At 39.3% G+C, this 21,381-nt stretch overlaps 1 protein-coding gene across 2 annotated transcripts; it reads right to left on the bottom strand.

Annotated features, from left to right (window-relative positions):
• Positions 1 to 7,550: 7,550 nt before the first annotated feature.
• Positions 7,551 to 15,895, bottom strand: FAM221A (family with sequence similarity 221 member A). Of its 2 annotated transcripts, XM_069005810.1 has the most exons (7): positions 15,787 to 15,895; positions 14,006 to 14,179; positions 13,351 to 13,541; positions 11,111 to 11,317; positions 10,187 to 10,297; positions 9,447 to 9,535; positions 7,551 to 7,728 (listed from the first exon to the last, which is right to left on the bottom strand). In XM_069005810.1, exons 1-7 carry the CDS (start codon positions 15,840 to 15,842, stop codon positions 7,666 to 7,668), a joined length of 891 nt encoding a protein of 296 aa, XP_068861911.1. In that variant the 5' UTR covers positions 15,843 to 15,895; the 3' UTR covers positions 7,551 to 7,665. The 2 variants fall into 2 exon arrangements, with proteins under 2 accessions (XP_068861911.1, XP_068861910.1); XM_069005809.1 differs by lacking the exon at positions 15,787 to 15,895 and having other exon boundaries at positions 14,006 to 14,268.
• Between the last annotated feature and the right edge of the window lie 5,486 nt (positions 15,896 to 21,381).

Here is a 21,381-nt window from a genome sequence, read left to right as displayed (position 1 = left end):
TGTAAGATAATATACAAATCAGCAGAGATTATGCAAACATCTTACAGAAATGTGCCCTGACAACTACTAGAATACAAGCATGCTGCAGAGATCAGAATCTTCCATACTAAGGCCAGATACCCTTCAGGGGAAGGAACTGAGAGAAATCTGTTACACTGGCATTTGTCTAAAAGCTTAGTGACAAAACTTTAAGTAACAGAACAGATCTCTGCTGGCAATTTTTTCTCTAAAGGCTACAATTAAGAAGCAGTGAAGAAGACTTTCTTCATGACCTGCAATGTAGTCTAACATTTCCATGCCAAACAGCCTGCCTAGACAATAACATTTTAAGTAGGAACTACTAGCCCTCTGCACCAGTCTCCTAATGCCGATTAGCAGCTCTTTTAGGTCATTTCCATCAGTGCTAACATGTCACACAAAGCCTACCATTTTCATCAGTCAGAAGTTCTGAAATTAAATGACATTGCTTACCAACATTAACTACCACTCATGAATCTCTTTATCAAGGGATACAAACAGCACTTTGCAAATATGTCATGTTTTTCAGTCTTTTCATTAGAATTTTTTTAAAAACAGGTCACTTGAATTTGTGTCCCACACGTATATTCACTGTTTTAAAATACATTCACGTAGCAGGTTTCAAAAAGAGAAAGATTCATTTATTACTATCATTTTGTATCTAGAACTGAAATACAATTGAAAACTTTAATAAAACAGTTCCTGCCTATTCACTGTTGATCTGTTGCTCTGCCAACATCTGTCTTCAGAAAAACAGCTGCCATAAATTTGGAAATTAGGGAAATTAGGAATTAGGAAATTAGGAAAAAAAATATCAGGAGTACCATTGGGAAAATATAAGCATACTTCAAACTGGTATCTGTGGAATGGAATACAGATCTTATTTTTACACTTTCCTTTAAATATCCCCACAGCACTATGGAAAAAAAGTAATGCGTTTGATATCCTATCGCTCGTAAAACATATGCTAATGCTTCAAAAACATAATCCTCTAATCTAAAAACAATAGATCAAAGAAAATTTTGTGACTAGAAAACACCAACACATTACACAGCAGCCTCACATGGTTTTTCTCTTAATGTGTTCCTACAACATTTTCTTGACACTGACGGCTTAATACACCTGACAAAGGAACAGCCAGTCACAAAATAAACATGCAGGGTTGGTTTTTTCCTTTCCCAAGAAGAATGTAGAAAGTCATTTACCTACACACACAAAAAGTTCAGACACATCTTTTAATTTTGGCTTAGTTTGCATTAGGCAGAACCACCAGTAGTTTGCACACAAAACCAAAAGTTGCCATCACCCTTGTTATGCTTGTCATAGAACTGCTGCTAAATATGTCCTTTTTGTCTTCTCAAGAGTACTTTGTCCAACACATTCAACATTACAGTTTTTTACAAGGTCTTTTATAATTCTTGAGATGGAGCAAAGAACCATTTTTCTTAAAAAAGCATTGCTCTGTTGTTAAAGAAAGCCCATAATGTATACTGGACGAAGAAAGAGAATTCAGCATTCTGTATACTACCTTCTTGTAGTATTTCCTGAGTGTTAAGAAAACCCAAAACAGTGTTTCCATAATTTTACAGAAGTGTGGAGTGCAGCAAGATTTGCTCACACAAAGTAAGTTTTTTCTTTAGGAGACCAAACATTTCTTGATGAGAGCTTAAGAGAATATAACCCCCAGCACAATCAAAGATCAAGCAAGTACCTTAAAAATGGTTGCATAGAATAAAAGCTTTTACATCCAGGTGAAAAACAAACTCCACACATAAACAAACTACTTACCTTACTAAAACCAGGTTTGCCAAAAACTGCATTAGTCCTAGGACAAGCTTCAGTCAACGCACGACTTGTTTCCAAGAAGTCATTACATTTACTGACATTCAAAGTGTGGAGAGAAAATACAAGTTATCATCTGTCATTTTTCATAGATGCTTGACAGCTTACAACAGCCAAAAATTAAATCAAAACAGTGGCACTGCTGTTAAGACAAGTAATGCCCCACCTTGAGCTTTCAGTCTTTATAATTTTAGGTGCATTTGCAAGCCAGGTCTCATCTCCTTCCAAGAATCAATGAATCGGATCAGGACAGGTAACGTACCTCAGAGAAATAGTTTGCAATGAACAGTTTTAACAGTTTAATTACCAGCTAGCAGTATGCAAATCTTACTTATCAATCCTTTCTCACAAATGTTAGCATGTGTGTGGTATCCATTCTCTTTCTCTCCTTAATCAAAGGAGACAGAAGTTCTGGCATACCCCTCATTCTCCTTACATGCAAGACTCAGGGTTTGGGTTGGCTGAGAGAAGAATCATTTCTGCAGTTATAACTTGGTATCTGAACCACTGTAAAACCAAGCCAATTCCAGAAACATGGCTTTTGGTAGACAACATTCTACCTGTAATTCAAAGGAAAGGATCCAGAGTTCGGAGCTGGAAAGAAAACACCTATGCAACGGAACATTTCAATAACCTTAGAAGCACACTCCTAACCTCTGTACTTTACAATATTAAAGAAAACCCTCTGAGTCTCAGAATGCCAGAAAGAGAACCCCAAGGAGAATTACCTATGACTATTACATGTAAAAACCCCCTTATTAGCAAAAGTTATTCCATAAACAGAGTGAGTAAAGTTTGGTCCACCTCCCCAAATTCCTACTGGGGACATGACAACCAGCATTACCTCCTCCAACTGGCTCAAAGCTACACAGATTCTGACCAATATGCACACACCAATTAGCCAGCAGACCAAAAGCACTCCTGGATTTTTCCCTCTCCCTGCTACAACCCTCACATTAAAGAAAACTATTAATTTGGGGGGGAATTTACTTTTTCTCACTCCCCCCTTCCAACATCCTCCTGCCCATCTACACAAAAATTGACGCTTTTAGGGCAGGAGATCGACTCCCAGCAGGACTCCTACTGCCTCCTACAGTATTCTTCAATCAACAGCAAATATTTTATCTTTCAATTTATCTATTTTTTGGCCTACCAAATAGTCAAGGAAGCATAGTTACAAACTTATTTGTGCAACAGATTCTCATTCATCATGTGTTCATTTGATGAACAGTTCTTTTTGACATTTCAGAAAAGAATAACTGATGGCAATTTGAAGGGGAATAACAGTACTTGAAATTCTGAAATCTGAATTAGATTATTTTTCTTTTTCCAAAATTAAATGTTATCTTTTTTTCTCACTTAAACAGAAACTTGCTGGGAGAGGGAGGATAAGATTAAACACCTCTGTTAGAATCAAATAGTTTTGAACTGTGCTCAACCAGTGTGTAACAGGATACTCTGCCTGGATTGGGGTAAACCAACTTTAACACAGCCCTATTTGTAAAGCTATCCATGCTGCTTTTGGTGTTGAATAATGCTGAAGGCAGACTGACTCATTAGCTCCAAAGTTAAACATCCTGAGAGTGAGGTGAAGATGTAGCTGGCCTGGTGAAGTGCCCGATAAAGGAACAAAAAAGTGATACTACTGATAACTTATCTAAAGCTGCTGAACTGACACAGCTGGCCTGGACACATCTGGGTGACCAGTCCCACTCTTTAATGGCAGGGTCTCCTGACACTTCTTGGAGTGTGTGTGGAGATCCTCTGTTGGGTTGGGGTTGCGTCTCAAGGTTATTTCTCAAGGCTGAGCAAAAGAGATTTGCCCATGGTCTTCGGTGTGAGAACATCAATCTCTACTTATTAATTGCTTTTGCTAGCTTTCCTGAAATTGTGTCAATATTGCTTAAAAACAGTGCACTAGACTGTGCTAGTAGTTACAGCTTCTACCCTGTGCAGTAAATAATTATGATTAAGATATTTTCATCTAATTATTATCATAATAAATTAAATACTTTATATAAATATATCTGGTTTGCCATCCTTAATTCTGCATGACAAAGTTGTACAAAGGCTCAATTGCACCTGTATAATCCTTTAGACATAAACTGTTGACTGAGTCTGGGGCTAAGATTGGATCCAGTCCCACCTAGACTCCTCTCTGAAGAGTTCAGAAAGAAAGGGGGTCCTTTCTGCACCTTGTGGGTCAACTAATAACCTTTGTGTGAGCCTTCCATTCTGCTTGTGACACAGCATCACACAGGTGACAGGTTATGGCTGAGCCTGGGACCTTCCCTAGGGAGGTAACTAAAGGAGCCCGTGGGATCAGTGCCCAGGCATGTCAGTATGGGTACAGTGAATATAAAATCAGAGCTAAAACCAGTGTAAAGCAAGTAACAATTCCTTCTACTAGAAGAGAGATGCTAAAGGCTCCAAAGCAAGAGTAGGCTTCTAGACAAAAATAGTATATTTAGTTACAAAAAAACCTGTAACAGATACACCTGTGCAAGGTCTTTTAGACTGGAAAACCTTTGTTGGATTTTTTTCAATTATATTTGTGCTAAGAGCAAATACTATCACCACCTGCAAAGTTGTCTCCTTTCTTAGGCCACATGGCTACAAACTACTTCTAGAGAGGCTTGGGGACATACAGTCATGAGACCTGCCAACCATTTAGTATGCACAACATGCTGTAAGGACACTGACAACTTGACAAAGTAACTGCACGGATGCCATTACTGGTTGTGAATTCACACGTCACGTTCCCCTCGCTCCCGAACCTGAGACAGACAGACGTGGTTTGTATTTAGCACCAGAAACACACAGAACGGGGAGGAGCTCCTTGCGCCCCACTTAGGATCACTGACCAGTGTCCACTATCATAAACATAAGGTGCATCTAAGTCTTTTCACAGGATGATCAAAACTAGTGAAAAAATGCTGTTGTACCCTCTAGGAAAGTTGTAATAATGGCAAAACACTGACTTGAAAGCCACCTATTTTAAAAATAAGACATGCTTAAGCATTGCCCAGGGCCTGTGCAATTAGGCTTTAGCATCTTAGAGCACTCGTGTGTATGAGAACAAACCCTTTTCCCTGTGCCTGATTGCTTGGATTAGGGTCAGAAACAGTTAATGCTTCCAGCTGAACGACAGCTACACGCCCGCCCAATAAATCGCACAGATGAATTGGTAACTTATCTGTCCCATGATATTTTGTTCAAAGTTCATGGCTGCTCTCAGGAAAACAAACCATCAGCGAGTACCTGTTAAACCAAGCTCTTTATTTAATGACCACTGCTAATGGCACACACACTAGCATTTGCTCTCTGCTTTTATAATTAAAAAAAAAAAAAATCTTTTCTAACAGATGTATAAAGAAATTTTTCAATAGAATTGGTGGTTGCAATTGTGATCCTACAAAATGATTATTGTTTTTTCAGGAGAAAGTCAAATTTCATTTAAGATATGACATCAGTGTCCAGTTTTCACAGCCAGCAAAGTTATGAGATATATTGCAGGTGGTTTTTCATGTACAGATGCCAATAAAAATTCAGCAAAAAAGTACTATGCAAATACTAAGAAGTCAAAACCATGCCTTCTAGTAAGGACGGCGAGTTTCTTTTCCTTGGACATCATCAACATGAGTGAAAAGTGGTCAGAACTCCTAAGCAATATTTAATGCCATTTATATTTTTATGATCGAACCTGTTACCTATTTTCCAACTAAAACTAAATATCATTAAATAAATGTGATAACTTTTTTTTATCATTAGAGTGGCAACATCAAAAAAGTTAAAGCACAGAATAAATTGTTTTAAATTACTTTAGTAAAACCAGTTTGTGATGATCAAAGTACAGTTTAGTAGGACTGAATTTGGCAGAAAAATAACAGACAAATATTGTCAATTCAAGATGTAAAAAATTACATTATTTCCTGAAAGTTATGTTATCAGTATCAAAAAAACCCCACGAAATAAAAGCTTTTTGTAATTATTAAAACCTCTCTCTTTAGCAATACTTTGCTGTGAGAAAGCTCACTGCTGCAAGACACACATAGATTTCCAGAACTGCATTCCCTCATGGGTATAGTCATGGGGATAAGTAGGAAACTGGAGCGAACTTCCACTATTAAGCTTGTAATAATCTCTTTGGAAACAGAGATAATTTTTTCCTGTATTTTTATTTGCTTTTCTTTATGAATGCTATTTGTATTTGTTTGTTTCTTGCGATTACACTGTGAAAACCCCATTTATTTTCAAGACCAAGCAGAGGATGTGCAGAATGGATTGCCTGCCAGGGCCAGAAGAGGGAGCTCAAATTAGTACTTTCATTTATTAGGCTAAAGCAGCATGTAACTGTAGAATTTAACAGTAAAGGTACTTTCAAAGCATTAATTAGACACTTTGATGCATCATTTATTTAAATTAAAGTAGCAGATTAGCCTCTCTGATTGGCATCTGTAGTAGTGGCAGTATAGGTCTGAGTTAAGGTAAAAGGCTCCCTTAAAACTGAGCCCCGACACTGCAGCTGATACCTGAACAGAAACCAAGTTGCCCTGCAATAAATGCCTTCAAATCCACCTCTTTTCCTTTGCCCATCAGGCACATAGAGGCATTATTTCCAACGGGAAATAAAGCTTTGTAGGCTTCTCCCAGTTCTTGCTGTAGAGTCTCAGTACACATCCCCCCACCCCCATAAAGTCTCGAGTCCAAGAGACATCTTCAGGTATTTTTAAGAACAAACTGACTTACACCTCTCTGTTCTCAAAGGAGAATAAGTTAACTCAGGCTTTACTTTTGCCTCCTAAGCTGCACTCCGTGCCAGTTATTCTGTTCCAAGTTCTTGCTGTGCTGCTTTGCAGAATTAAACCACCACACAGTCACTAAATTTTATATTTTCCTGCCCACTACCTTTAATACAACCTATGTTGCCACAGTTGTGAATATGGACAAAGAATACAAAAGCACATCTCCTTGAGATGATCCAGTCTTTGTTGGGTTAGACAGGATGAATCTGTTGGATAAATAAGTTTGTACCAAACAGTATGCAATTGTTGCTTTACTTGCTATAAATAATATATCCATTTCCACTTAAGGTTTTCAGAAGTTTAGTGTAATAATTGTTATGGACAGTGACAGACAAACAGAATTGGGAGAATTGTACCACCAGAGAAATCTGGGATAAAGTATACCAGCAAGATCCCTTCAAGTAGCTCATAAGTGTGGAAATGGGTTTGCAAGTGTACAGAATGACTTTTTTTTTAAATATATGATGGCAGGAACGGAGACTGCAGAAGTGTGAGAGAAGAAGGGTATGTTTGAATTTTATGTCAAGGCAATGAAATCAACAGAAAGTGGAAAAATATTTAAAGAAAATATTAAAATGCCAGTATTAACAGAATAAATCTCACCACATAAAAATCCATAATAAAGATAAGTTTAAAGGACTCTACAAATAAAACATATAATGAAAGTCTAAGAATAAGACATATCTTTTCTTTGCCCTCCTACAAGCTAATATTTAAACACAAGGTTGTTCTCTCAGACCTTAAATAACAGTTCTGCAACTCTCTAAATACGCTTCTCCATTCTCAAAGAAATATCTGTGTAACAGTTCTGGAGATTAGAAACACATTGATTAAAGAAACCAATTTTATTACAACAAGATAATTTTAAATTAATTTCAGCAAAGGAACAAAACAACAGAATAAATAAATGAATAAATACAAGTATGCGGGTAGGCACAGAGAAAAATACTGAATGTAATAATGAACAATGTGCCAAATAATAAATAAATATTTATTAATCTCATGGCTTCTTTGATGGCACTGGATTCCTCTCTCTCCGTTTAGCAGCTTTCTCCATTTTCAGCTGTAATAAAAAAAGACACCAGCAGTGGTTCAAACACCGATTTGCAAGCTGGCTAACAATGCAATATTAAATTTCTACATTCAGCCACAAATTTACCAGGGTGATACATGCAGTGGACAAAGGTAGAGAACATTGTTATTCCAACCTAGCGCTGCTTACATTTGTACCATAGGACAAAGCAGCACTTCCATGGCACTGCAGCTCCTCCCTATTGAAACCAGGGCTGCCTTATCTCTGATAATGGCAATCTAGGGATTTAAGAATCTCTCAAGGCCAGTGTCTCTCACTAATGTGCACGGGTTTATCTCTATGTCAATGAAAGTTAGAGCATTTTTATTGCAGATGTCTAACAGACACAGCTAGACAAACCAACACACACAAAACCACACAGGAATGGAGCTGAACCTTCATCTCAGTGTTTCCCTGCTGACCCACAATGCCATGACTTCCTCTTCCACTTGTAAGATCTTTCCTACACAGCAGGCTCTTACAGCATGGTAAAATTTATCAACACCTACACGTTCCACTCTGCCACTTTTGTAGTAAGACTATTAATCCAAACAAATGTATCTGTTGGTTTTAGAAGCTACGTTTTTTCTCAAGTATTGTTACACTAGTAAATGAAATCATATTTAGAGCAATTATATAAAAAGGATGTGGAGACTTTTGCATCTCATCTAACACACATGCTGCTATCAAAAATGCAAGAAAAAAAAATTAATATGCTTTTTCCTACCATAAAATAAAATCAAAAGGAAACAAGACCTCATTTAGCTGTCTAAAAATGAACTCACTGCTAAGAAAATGTTGTTGGTCTACACAGAAATGCATTTTAAACCACTTTTCCCTATTTGAAGGCTTGAGGTTTTTATCTAAAATTCCTACAACCTTTTAAAATAAAATCTTGGGAGAAAAAAGAAACAAATTTGAATTCAATGTTCTCTATGAACCAATGTAATATTTGTAACATCCATCCATATTTTTGTGATTATTTACAAAACAAAGAAAATTATTTAAAATTTCAGAAAGCTAGAACAGCCTTCTCCTTTACAAACACCTTGTTGCCAGCAAGCAAAACAGCAAAACAGTTTAGATTTTAAAAGTTAATTCTGCAGCATTGCCTTACGAAAGAATTCATAAACAGTTGAGACATACTTCAGCTGAGATGGTGGAGCTAAAGGGCTAATGTGGGGAAAGAATAGGTATTTAAACATGTGAATAACCTACACTGCAGGGCACTTAAATTGAAGGTAGTCAGTGAGGTGGAGGAGACACCTCTAAGTGAGTGATACAGATCATTTACCCTATCAGATTTAGCCAAATTTACGCAGACATTCATTTAAAAAAAAGGAACATTATAAAGTTTTATAACTGAAGTAGCAAACACACAGTCCTAAATGTCACTGGGGAGTTTCCATGAGTCTGCACTGTTGTTTCTTTTTGCCACATAGTAAAATGTTTTGGTTTTCTGTAATAGAGAGTCACCTCAATTAAAATCTGCCTGGTTAAGGTAAATGCTATCCCACACATGACTGATCTCTGAAATCCTGTAATAGCTCATAACTATATTTAAAAATTTATGTTAAGAAGCTAGCTTTCTCAGAAATTGAGAAGGAATTATATGATGCATTTATATGCCACTTAAGTAATACATTTATCAGTTTTAGACATCCTCTTTGAAAGTGTATTTAAATTAAGCAATAAATGTAGTAACTTGCCCGTTCCTGATAACGTTTTTCAAAGTAAGCCATGTCATCAGCTTCTAATTGTTTTCCATGAGAAACTTGCCCTGTGGCCCTTGAACTACCTGAAAAACAAAACATAAACAAAAAACAAAACCCCTTTTTTCATTAATGGTACTTGCTATTCCATTAGCTGTTTTACATTTGGCAAAACCCATTTAAAATGGGAACTCAGCTTTACAGGCAAGCACAAAACCCAGCAATTGGGACCAAAGATAAACCTTTTTTAGTCTAGGCTTGCACCTATTATAAATTGTCTTAAAGGAGTTCAACAGCCATAGTAATTGCTAACTTGTTGTACTAACTAAGGGACATAAATGTAAGTGATCCACAGTCCCATGTAGAAAAAGCTTGCTGGCAGACGGCAGTTTCACAGGTGTGCTGAATATGTACAACCCCACTCAGACATGATGCATTTCTAAGAGGAATTAAGAATTTTAAAACCTGATCCAATGAATACATGATACCATTAATGGAAAAGATAACAAACCCTAAGAAAAAAATAATTTAAGGTAAAAAAACACATCACAAATAAAAATAGCAAGGATTAAGTTATTCTAAGCATTTGAAATTCATGAATGTCGTACTAACTTATCACATAGCAAGGCTTCAATACTCATTTTAATGCCCTGAGCATCCTTCAATTCATTAATAACATCAATTAATTTTATATTAAATTCTTTTTGTATAACAGTATTATCCTACTTATACATCACCTGCTATTTGCGGCATGGTTTGAGCGGAACTCGAAGGCCCCTGAAATGCTTTTAGAAATGGATGATCCATGCTAGTAATAGGGGCCTCTAAAAGTGCAGCAGAAGGAGCACCTGTTAGAAAATAAGTTGAATGAAAACAATAATTAACTCCAGGAGATACAGTCCTAATACACATGATGGGGTCAAAACAAGGTTACAGATTCATATCTACAACTCTCAGTGCAGACCCCATAAACTAGAGTTAACAAAAGCATTACAAGGATGGCTTCAAAAGGAGTGAAAAGCTTTGTTTCTTCAATTACTGCAGTAATGTTGTAGTTTCTAAACTTCAGACAAATCCAGGAATCCAGATCAGAATTTAAAAAATAAATAATGTGTATGTAGCAATAATAGATAAAACAGTATTTCAGGACAAAACGTGTGTTATTAAATGACACAATCACAGAGCAGAAAAAGTATCAAGACCAACTAATGTGTCTGTTAAAAAGTTCTACCAATTGCCTCCTTTTTTTATGCTGAACAGCTATTAACCTTTGAGTTTGGAAACAAAAATGTTGTAAATATATAACCAAGAAATCCCTGGGTAGTATTAGGCTAAAGGACTAACATAAATAGAACGTGGAAGTATTAGGTTACAGGAAGTATTAGAAGTTAGAGGTTCTTTCCATGGATATGCTGCATTTCAGCCAGAAGCAACTAGGTTGAACACCAGAATTGATGAAAAAGAGTTTTTTATCAACTCACTACAGGGAGTGGGACAACTTGATCCCTTAACACCTGAGGACAGCTGGAAAGGAACAGTCTTTCTGCAGTCCTACTCCTATTGATCCAATTTGCCTTCAAACTTTGAAAATCTATTTTGATTTAGTACTTTTCAAAAATTAGGTGGAGAATTAAATTTCATCTCAGGTCAGCTGCACATACCTATTCCACTGTCATCAAGCCTCCTGTAGCCTTCTGCTAGAGAACTAAAACCAGTCAGTCCTCCCATAGCAGCGTAAGGAACATCATGCCCCACAGGCCTTCCTTGGGCTAAGCGCTCCTCTTTTGTTTCCACGACTGTTTCATGAGCATATGCTGGCTGACCACATGCACAGGTAAAGCAGCTATGAAAGCCTGAGCACTTGGAACCTAAGAAACAAAAAATGAGCGAGATGGTGATGGAATTTAAGCATCCAGCTGTATGAAAAGACCGTACAGAAGAGAAAGGACGACTCTTGGGATTAGATCATGAAGGCCATCCAGTTGCAGTCTCTTACAAGTTTCAAGTACCTCTAAGGATGGAGATTCTGCCTCTCTGAGCAGCCTGGACCAGTGGTGGATCAGAAATTTCTTTTCTGATATCTAACTGTATTTCCTATGTTGCAATTTGTGTCCATTGTCATTAGCAATACCCCTCTCCATCCACTTACAATGAATAAAAGGAAAAGAAGTTCTGACACTGGGTAAAGCTGACAACCTGCCAGCATTTTGGCACCATTCCCTCCAAAGGTGTATAGCATGTGTCAGTGTTGCATGGCTAAGAAACTTCATATCACAATTTATTACAGAAATCACAATTTAAATGTCTTTTAAAATTAGCAAAATTTTCTCAGTAGCAAATAGAGACTGTGGAAGCAACAAAACGGGTTTTATACAAGATTATCATTAGACTGACTTTCAGGGTTTTTTTAAGCTTACACAGCCACAGGATGTAACTGAAATATTTATAAAAATGTCATGGAACATTCAGAAACAGAGTAAAGTGACGTGTCTGCTCTAGCTACATCTAAAACTGTCATCAAAGCCCCTCTGGAGCAATGTGACCAATAAATTGAGGAAGTGATGTTGCAAATATTTCATTATTCAAATTACCCTGCTTCCAACTCACAGTTCATTTTGTGGAACACCAGGAAAGATTTCTTTTAAGTCTTGTGCCATATGTTGATCACATTCTTGGAAATGTTAAAGGTTTTTTCATATTATTTTGGGTACTCCTCAGAAACAGAACTCTGTGTTTGGACACAGAACACAGTATATGCAATATATACAGAGCAACAAGCAGTTAAGGTTTTCAGTTATAACTTATCTATCATATTAGACTTATCCACACTGGACAAGACTAATATCATTACATTAAAACAACACAAGTCCAAAAGACAAGCAATTCTTGGCACTTCACTAGGAAATCTGTGAAGCCCTCAGAAGTGTCTGGTATTTTTGAGAAACAGTAAACAAAAGGCATTATATATATTAATATTGAAAACACTGTGTTCTATGGATTCAACCTGAATAATCCAGCTGCACATTTAAGATTTTCACAATACTTAGGGCAAATTCTTGAAAGGCTGTCATAAAGATATTTTATGGTTTATTCTGTGGGATATGATTCTCAACCAGCAAAAGTTGCTTACAGTTTTCTCTGTACAAAATAGAGACATTCTATGAAAGAAATTTAGTAACAGCACAGAATTCTAGCAAAAAAACCCCTTCGTCTTATGTAATTTGAGGTTTCAAACTAAAACATCTTTGTGCTTTATTTATTTCCTGTGGTTAATAATTACTGCTGTTTCACTACATTAACCTCAAACAACTGTAGTAAAATGCTTCCTCTTAATCCCTCCTCTAAGATCTTGCTGAAACTCCATTCCCATTTGCATTTCTGGACCCACAATCTGTATACTCATGAACTGCTTTGTTAGAGTGCTAGCATTAGTATTATTTGGGAACAGAGTACTACTTCCTGCTGAGTTGAAAGAAGATACAAAAATATATTAATGTTATAGTCAACTAGGCAATAGAGGAATGAAGATCAACACTTCTCTCTCTCAAATTACCAAGTTCAGGTAGAAAAGGCACATGCATGCAGCTGGAAGTGACATACTGCAAACAGGGTGCTTTCATGTGGTGTATCTTCAGGCATCCATCTCCATAAGCACTATCTGAAGCATTCGGAGATTTAAACTCCTTCACAGGACCTGGGGAAACTAAGGATGTTGTTCTAAACCCTCCTGTGCAAAAGGTGCTGTCTTCCTTCCCACTTCTCATCCTTCCTCAAGGATGAAAACGCACATCGGTGACAAGTGCAGCACATACCCAACACCCGGGGCAGAACACAGATCCCTCACAGGCTGTTCCTGTTGAGTTTCCTGGCAAAGGACGCTGCAAGCCCAGCAGTAACTTACAGGAGTTACAGGGAAACCCAGGTGCTGCACTGTGCTGATCAGCGAAGTGTTTGCAGCGGCAGCGGACGGGCTGGGTGCCATTCAGGGGCACAAACTGGTAGGACTGGCACGGGCAGCGTTTCACTCTGCAAGGCACACAGACAGGCCGCTCTTTGGGAAGCACCTCATAGTCAGTTTTGTGTTGTTTATACCTGTAACAGGAAAAATAATAACTTTTATAACTTTGTTAGCATTTATCAGATAGCTAACTGAAAGGCTTATAATTTACTTGACAAGTTTGGTTTTGAAGCAGTTTTAATTATATTGTTCATTGTTAATTTTCAATTAAGTGCATAACATCAGATGCTTTTACATCTATTCTTTACATAAATATCACATATCCTTATGTTTCATTTTGAAAGCACTACTAGAATCAATCTGATCTATGTTAACTCATGCCTTACAGCTGAATTTATTGAGACTACAAAATCATTTTGGTCTCAAAAATATATTGACATTTACATTTACTAACAGTTCTTACTATTTAAAACCTAATTTTCTCAAGCCTTAAACCTTAAATAAACTTGCCTATGTGCTACTGTAATGTGTCTGGGAGTATTTCACATTTTCTTGATTTTTAAAAATATTAAAGTGCAAAAGAAGGGAAACTACCCACCGGTGAGTGCAAAAGCACAGTGTCTCTGGTCCTACAAGCTTACAGTCCATACCAGTTGGTGATCTCCAGCTGACATACAACCTGTTCTGTAGCCGAGCTGGTAATACTTTTCTTTTGTACTCCTCGTATTCCTCAGGAGTAAAAAGCTTTCCTCCATCATCATCACCTACAATTCTGTATACACGACATAAAAAAGCCATAAGAAAATGAAGACAATAAAAGTAGGTTTCTCCAGACATTTTTTTCAAATAATATATAGCATCACTTCTTCTGTAATTGCAAAATAAATCTTTTATTTCATATTACTGTTCTAATAATTTAACAGAACTATAGCTGATTTTTAGAGAATATTTTTTGAATAATGCTCTTTTAAAAAATTTGTTCTGATGGACTGAAAACTAGTTCTAAGAGAAAAGGAAAAAATTAATACAGCAAACTACCAACGGTTCTTTTGGCAAAAAAAGCAATGAGCATCAAGGGTCACATAGCCAGCCAACCCTGCCTCAGACTTCTTGACTGACCTCTGACAAGTCCCTTTACTCATCTACACCCAACTGTACTGCAAACTTGTATCAGGAGATTAATCTTAGTCTAGTCTGAGTATTCAACTGCAAGCAGGTAACCACACTGCCACCAAAGCAACAAACAACACATCCAAGCTGTCTTCTGATTTGCAAGAAGACTAGGCCAGTTTCTGCAGCTGAAGTTGGTGGGAGCTGTACCCTCAGTTCAGACAGGCCCATTTGTTAAAGCTATCACTGTGTTCAAATTCAAGGGCACTGAATAGCTGGAACTCTGGAGCAGCATCCAAATTCTGCATTTATGGAAACAATTAATGACAATATGTAAAACATGTAAAATAGAGTTGAGACTTAACTGCAGCACTTACCTATGCTGAAAGTGATTTTAATAATGTCTGTAAATATTCCAGTTATTCTTTACTGGATATGCTAAAATATGCTGAATGAGTGATTCTTTGCCAAATATTCTGTGGATTTGTGCACTGCCAGCACTGTACAGCACCAGAATAATGTGCCAACACAACGTTATCATTTGCATGTCAACCCAGCCAACACCCACTGAATCACTGCACATCTTATGTAAGAAATACCACTGTGCTTTCCTCTCGTGTTTTACTCAAGGTTTTCCTAAACTAACTTAAGACCTCATCTCGGCACAATGACTGTGTTTATTTTTGTTCAGCCTGTCGAGGGGACTGCTGACAAGATTAGCAAAGACATGCAGCAGTATAACGGATTTATACAATGCAAAACTTGGAATTCGTGATGCACAGAAGTCCTTGTATTCTGAAAGAGCAGTACGGCTGGCAGATTATCAGATATTGGCTTGGATCGGACGGGACCTTAGAGACCACTTAATTCCAACGCCCCTGCCGTGGGCAGGGATGCCACTAGCAGACCAGATGGCCTCTCACAGCACATCGCACAGACACGCTGCCGGGCGGGCCCGGATGAGAGGGACGATGCGTGACTTCACTGCTGACAGCCAAGGTTTGCAACGTGTCCTCTCCAGGGCACACCAGCCACGGCAGCTCCGACTGCGACAGTGAACGGCGCCCGCTGCGTGTGGCTCAACGCAGCCGCCGCAGCCCCCGAAGCAGCCAGTTCAGGAGGGCCGGGGCGAGCATGCCTCCCGGAGGAATCCCGGGCCGCGGGCCGCCTGCGGGGGACGCGACACGGCTGCCGCCGGCACCCTTGGGCCGGCTGGAAGCGCCCGGCCCCCGCCCCAGCGACCCCACCGCGCCGCCCCTGTGCCCTCACCGCCGGTACTCCGCGTACTCCTCCACAGCCTGCGCATCCACCTGCAGCCGCTCCATGCCCGCTGGGCCGCCCGGCGCCGGGCGCTGGGAGACGGCAGGGCCCCGGGAGCGCCGGGCGTCGCCCGCGCACGGAGAGCTGCGGGCGGGAGGCACCGGCAGGCACCGGGAGGCACCGGGAGGCAGGCGGGGGAAAGGTGGGGGACGAGGGGGGGACAGGACAGGGAGGCAGGCGGGAGAAAGGTGGGGGACGGGGGGAGACAGGCGGGGGAAGGCGGGGGACAGGCGGGAGGCACCGGGAGGCAGGGGAGGGAAGGCGGCGGCAGGCGGGCGGCTCGCCCGCAGCACGCTCCGCACCGGCGGCCGAGAAACGTGCGGGTCCGGGAGGTCTGTGCGGCGCCCGTGGGCACGGGCAGCCCCGAGCCGGGGTGTTGTCCCGGGCGCTCGCTACCGGGCGCGCAGCGACAAGTCACACACCGGGGGAGGTGTGTTTTGTTTTATTCTAGTTTGCGCAAAGCAGGGAGCTAGGGTGGTAACTCACAAAAGGCTAGATCATCAAAACTTTACACTGTTTATACATTTTAACAAAGGCATCAGCATTCACTGACTATAAATTGCGTAATTTTTCCATTAATTAGTATTCAACCCCCTATTTACCAGTCATATATCTCATTTGTCATGCTAATTGGTGCATAGGGACGGTTCTGCCCATTTGAGTCTGGGGTCTGTTTTGAGTAGGTGGTCGCGATTGCCGACATCTGGAATTACCTTTCCCCCAGTTACTGCTCAGTTCCGCTGGCTTCACTCGTGGTGGCTTTCATCCAGACAGACCATTCATCTTGGGATTGTCTTCTCTTTTCCTTAAAACAAAAAATTAGCCGAGCATACAACATTCACAATGCAATTGCCCAATCATTACTGTCCAGCTATGGCTACTGATTAACAACTAAAACAATTGCAAAGTTTGATTCAAATCTTGAGGGGCTTGATATTGAGGACAGGACAGGTGTGGTGTGCACACACTCCCCAGGAAGGCAGGCACCCCTGTGCCCCTTGGGATGGACATGCTCCCTGAGCAGCAGTGCCAGGGCATGGCCACACACATACCCACCCACCCACAAGCGCGGTGCCTGAGAAAGACACCCGCAGTCACGGGTGCCACCAGCCACACAGCACAGCACCCAAGCCCTCCCAGCGCCTGCCTTGCACCCCCATTGCCCTCTGCTGCTGCTACTGTTTAGACCACCACATTTCTGGTGGGTGGATGAGTGGTATTTTTGGTTGGTCACTGATCCCTCTTCCTTTACAAAAAAAAAATATATGTTCCATTAGAAAATATATGTTTTGTTCATAGTTCAAGACTACATGAGGCCAACTTTGGGAAACATTCCTAACCAAAGATGGTTCTTAGACTAGCAACCTGCAAGTCCCAATTCTTCTCCATGTGCCACAATCAATTGTCACCACACTGGAACAACTCCTCCAATGTGTTTTTAGTGAATCCACCACAGGCTGCTATTTCTGATACTGCACTATCTGTGTAAATTGACTGCTTCCCCTTGATACAAACAGGCTGGCCACAAAGTGACCAAATATGTGAGGAAAAAGTATAGTATGTTTTCCTTATCCGAGCTTTAGGAAATTGGTATTTAAATTGGGCTCTGCCCACTACCATAAGCTACAAGCCTTCAGACTGTGAAATTGAATCCAAGAAGAAAGGCTTTTTCCATACCAGACAGTGATGCTTCCCAAAAAAAAAAAAAAAAAAAAAAAGATACAGCTATTCAGGGAAATCTCCACATTGTTTTGATACAGCTATTCAGGGAAATCTCCACATTGTTTTGAACTGGGCAAGCCACTAGCAATGCCGCAGAAGGTGAAGAGGAACGTCACAAAGACCACGGCAATGTTTTGCCAAAACATCCCTCAGAGAGAGATGAAACAACAGGGACACTCTCAGGTTCCCAGCAGTATCCAAATAAGGCGACAGGGCATATGGTCTGGGCATTTGTCCTGTGGCTATGCCACATGTATAAGAAATTTCAGCAGAGCAGACAGCACTGCAACACAACACACACATTCTGTCACACTCAGATCTGAACACTAACAGGTCACCCTCAAAGGCAGGAAAGATATGGGAGCAAGTCCCCACTGCAGTTGATTCATCTTCAAGAGAGCCAGTGGAAGAAAATAAAATCACACAAAAAAAGTCAGGATTGTCTGGGGAAAATCAGGGAAAATTCCTCCTGTGACCAAAACTTCGAAAAAGAAACAGATGGCAGAAAGGGGACCTTGAAAACAGGACAAGAATCTCTGCAGACAGGGAGTTTGAACATACTGAGGAACACACTGCTGCAGAGGAGCTGCACAAAACTGAAGATCTCTGAGATACCTTATCTGTATGCACATTTCACTGGTGCCAGAGATCCCAGCACTGCCAATAAATGGGGAGGTGTGTGGTGGGGAAGTGCTCTGGCAAGCCTGGTTCAGATAGAATGAGCAGAGCTTCTGTGTCATGGGTTGATGTGCCTCATCTGTGCAAGATCTTTGTTAAAAACAGTCCTCTGAAATACAGTTTGGGTTTAGAGAGAAGAGCCAGGTTTCTTAATAAGGCAACTTTCAGTGAGGGGTACAAATGTTAGTCTATATGCCACTCGTGTCAGTGTTTATGCATGAACAGCCAGTGAGAACTTATTGAGAGTAGGAAATCAAGTCATTTTTTGGGAGGCATCTGTCCTATGAACTACCTCTCATCAAAATAATTAAGGATCTTTTTCCTGGATTAGATCACAGGAAGTGTTTTGCAATACAGTGTTCAGTTTATTAGCACCCAGTGCAAATAAGACCCCCCCAAGACCTGCTTGGATTTAAATCTGGATTGGTAGATTTGCATGGGAACAGATATAAAAGGTGAAATACTTTGTAACTCAGAAATGGAGTTCTTAGCTAATACAGCTATCTCAAATACTCTCTACTGTCATAGCATGAGTATTGGAATACATTTTGAATTTAGAAAACCCATTCCTGTCTTTCATCCCTTCTAAGAGATTGTTAATAGACATCCAAAATAAAATTCATTAAAGACTGCTCAAAACAGAGGGGTTTTTTTGTGAACTACCAAATAATTTTGAATAGAAGGGAAGAAAAAAAAGAAGGCTTTCTGCTATGGTGAAGAAGCCACGACACAAGGTAAGTAAAAGGAACAGGAATCCAGATGGCATGTTTTACCTCCTATAGTTGTGATGTAGCATACGGATACTGCTGGCCCAAGATCCCTGAACACATCAAAGTGGGTTGAACATATGGACACATACTTACAGTACAGCTCTGTGAGACCTAAGGTGCTGCCTACACATCAAAGGCAACAGCTTAATGCTTCATAGGGTGTTGACAGTCTCTCTCAACACCCTCTGTTAACAATAAAATGTGTGACCCTTTAAATTTTTAAAAACCCTTACAAGTTTGACAAGTGCTTGAAATTATTCTCAGTGAAACATCTATAAATTCAAGATAGCCACCTCACAATGCAAAATAATTCAGGAAAAACCTGTTTTAATATTTTAAACCTCAAGTCATCATTTTGAAGTAGTAGTCAGTCATTCTATTTCTATGGATCTGGTCAATTACTATCTGATTAGCTCTTCTGAAAACAAGAAGCATTTAAGTGGCATAAAGAATAACAAACAGTTTCCGTCAAATTGTTTCTTCCCTCCACACGTGTTATCAATATCCCAATATACTTAAAAGCAAATCAAGCAGTACTCACTTCTATAAACTTCTAACCATGAACATACACTATGCTACAATAAAAAATTAGTTTGTGTATTACTAAACCTAGTTTACAGTATTTAAAAATGTCAACATGCTTCTCTTCAGTTTTGCCATCAGAAAAACAGAACCCTATTAGACACCGACAGAGTAAGTTGATGAATGCCACGGGGAATATGGAGCTCATGTGCAAGCACAGATCAATTAATAATGAAAGATTTTTGCTGGAGGTACTGACAAACATAGTTAGGAAACTTGTAGTAATTAAGATCACTTAGAGATAAGATAATTCAGCAGCATGTGACGCCACTGCTGCTTAAGAGATGTGATTCCACAAATGTATGCAATGTGAATTTTTTTTAACTTGGGTTTCATTTTAATAACCTAAAGGATATTTTCAAATGCCTATGTGCATCATTCCTAACAATCTGAGATTAGTGAAATACCCATTCAAGCACTGGTGTTTTCCACATGAGAAACAGCAAAAGTCTAATTCACTTTTTTGGCTGCGAGAAAGGGAAGTTTCCCATTTCACTCTTGCCTTTGAAGGTGGCACACTATCAGATACATTAAATTGAACCCCAAACCTAGCAGGCTCTTTGTTTTGTAAAGTACAAAACCATGAAAGAGCACAATCCTTAGGTAAGGAAGTCATATTTGGATTGTTAAATATATCAATCAACACTCTGTATCACCTTTAAAAATACCACACCAATTTTACGTTAAGACTGTTTTAGACATTCAGCTCATTTAATTAGTCAGCGTATTTTTAGGAATGAAAATATTTTCAAGAAAATATAATAAACTGGGATCTTAAATCTTATGCAATCATTTTTCTAAATAATCTTCTTGATAGAGGTTCTAAAATTTACTCTGCTTCTGCATTCCCACAAAGGCTGTGATAGCAGCAAATACCCCCAAAACACGTACCTGCACAGGAGGTGCTTGGTTGCTAAAGCAACTTACACACATCACAAACATGCTGCGGCTCGGAAACCTCTGCACTACTAAATATTTTTAATTAGAATTCAGATATATCTAGTCAACTTCTTTAAATTATTGTGTTATTGAAAAACAAGGATTTAGCAGTTCCTTGGGAAAACAGACAACTGTGCAGTATGTGACGCATAATACTGGGTGCTAAGGATACCAATTTCACCACACTAAACACAAGAACCTATATATCCTTGTGCCATGTTTCTGTATTTTTAAAATTAGTTCATTTTAAACAGATCAGCAAAGTTTTGTGATCCTAACAGTGCATAGGCAGTTTGTTAAGAGCTGTCTCAGTGTGTTTCACAGAGTCTGTCCATCCATTCATCCCAAAAGTTCTTCAGTGTGGAACCACTTGGCACTTTTTCTTCTTCACACACAACTGTGAGACAATGCTTGGATATCTTCATTATGCTAAGGTTACTATACAGAGATTCAAAATTATTTATTTAGATGAGAAAAGCAACAGAAAGAACAAGAGAATAAAGACAATTTCCCCAAGATTTTTCACTGCCAGATATTTAGTTGTAGAACTCGAGGGCTGTATTGAGACCTGTGCTGTTTCTGTCTATTTAGACAGCAATCAGTATATACTCTTTTCATTCCATTTTTCTTCATTAGAACTTTTATTTGGAAGTGGGTCTTGAACATTTGTTGCTACCTACATTAAGCAATCACTCAGAGGCACAGAAGTACTGCCAATTACCTAGTGAAATCAGCTGATAAACACTCAAGAGGCAAATTACAGCTGGGAAAATTGAAGTCTCCTAATTTACCAAAAGATTTCAAGACAAAACTAAAACACTCCCCCATCCCCCATATCAGCAGTTCTTTATAT

Source organism: Aphelocoma coerulescens, chromosome 2 (assembly GCF_041296385.1).
Source record: "Aphelocoma coerulescens isolate FSJ_1873_10779 chromosome 2, UR_Acoe_1.0, whole genome shotgun sequence".
Taxonomy (NCBI): domain Eukaryota; kingdom Metazoa; phylum Chordata; class Aves; order Passeriformes; family Corvidae; genus Aphelocoma; species Aphelocoma coerulescens.
The sequence above is the reverse complement of the archived record's forward strand: the minus strand, read 5'-3'. Positions and strand labels throughout refer to the sequence as shown.

Coding starts and splice junctions, on each gene's coding strand:
- FAM221A (XM_069005809.1), bottom strand. CDS start 14,244: ATGTCTGGAGAAACCTACTTTTATTGTCTTCATTTTCTTATGGCTTTT. Junction 11,318..13,350: donor TGGGTTTCCCTGTAACTCCT/GTAAGTTACTGC, acceptor TTTGTTTCTTAG/GTTCCAAGTGCTCAGGCTTT. Junction 10,298..11,110: donor GCTTGATGACAGTGGAATAG/GTATGTGCAGCT, acceptor ATTTTCTAACAG/GTGCTCCTTCTGCTGCACTT.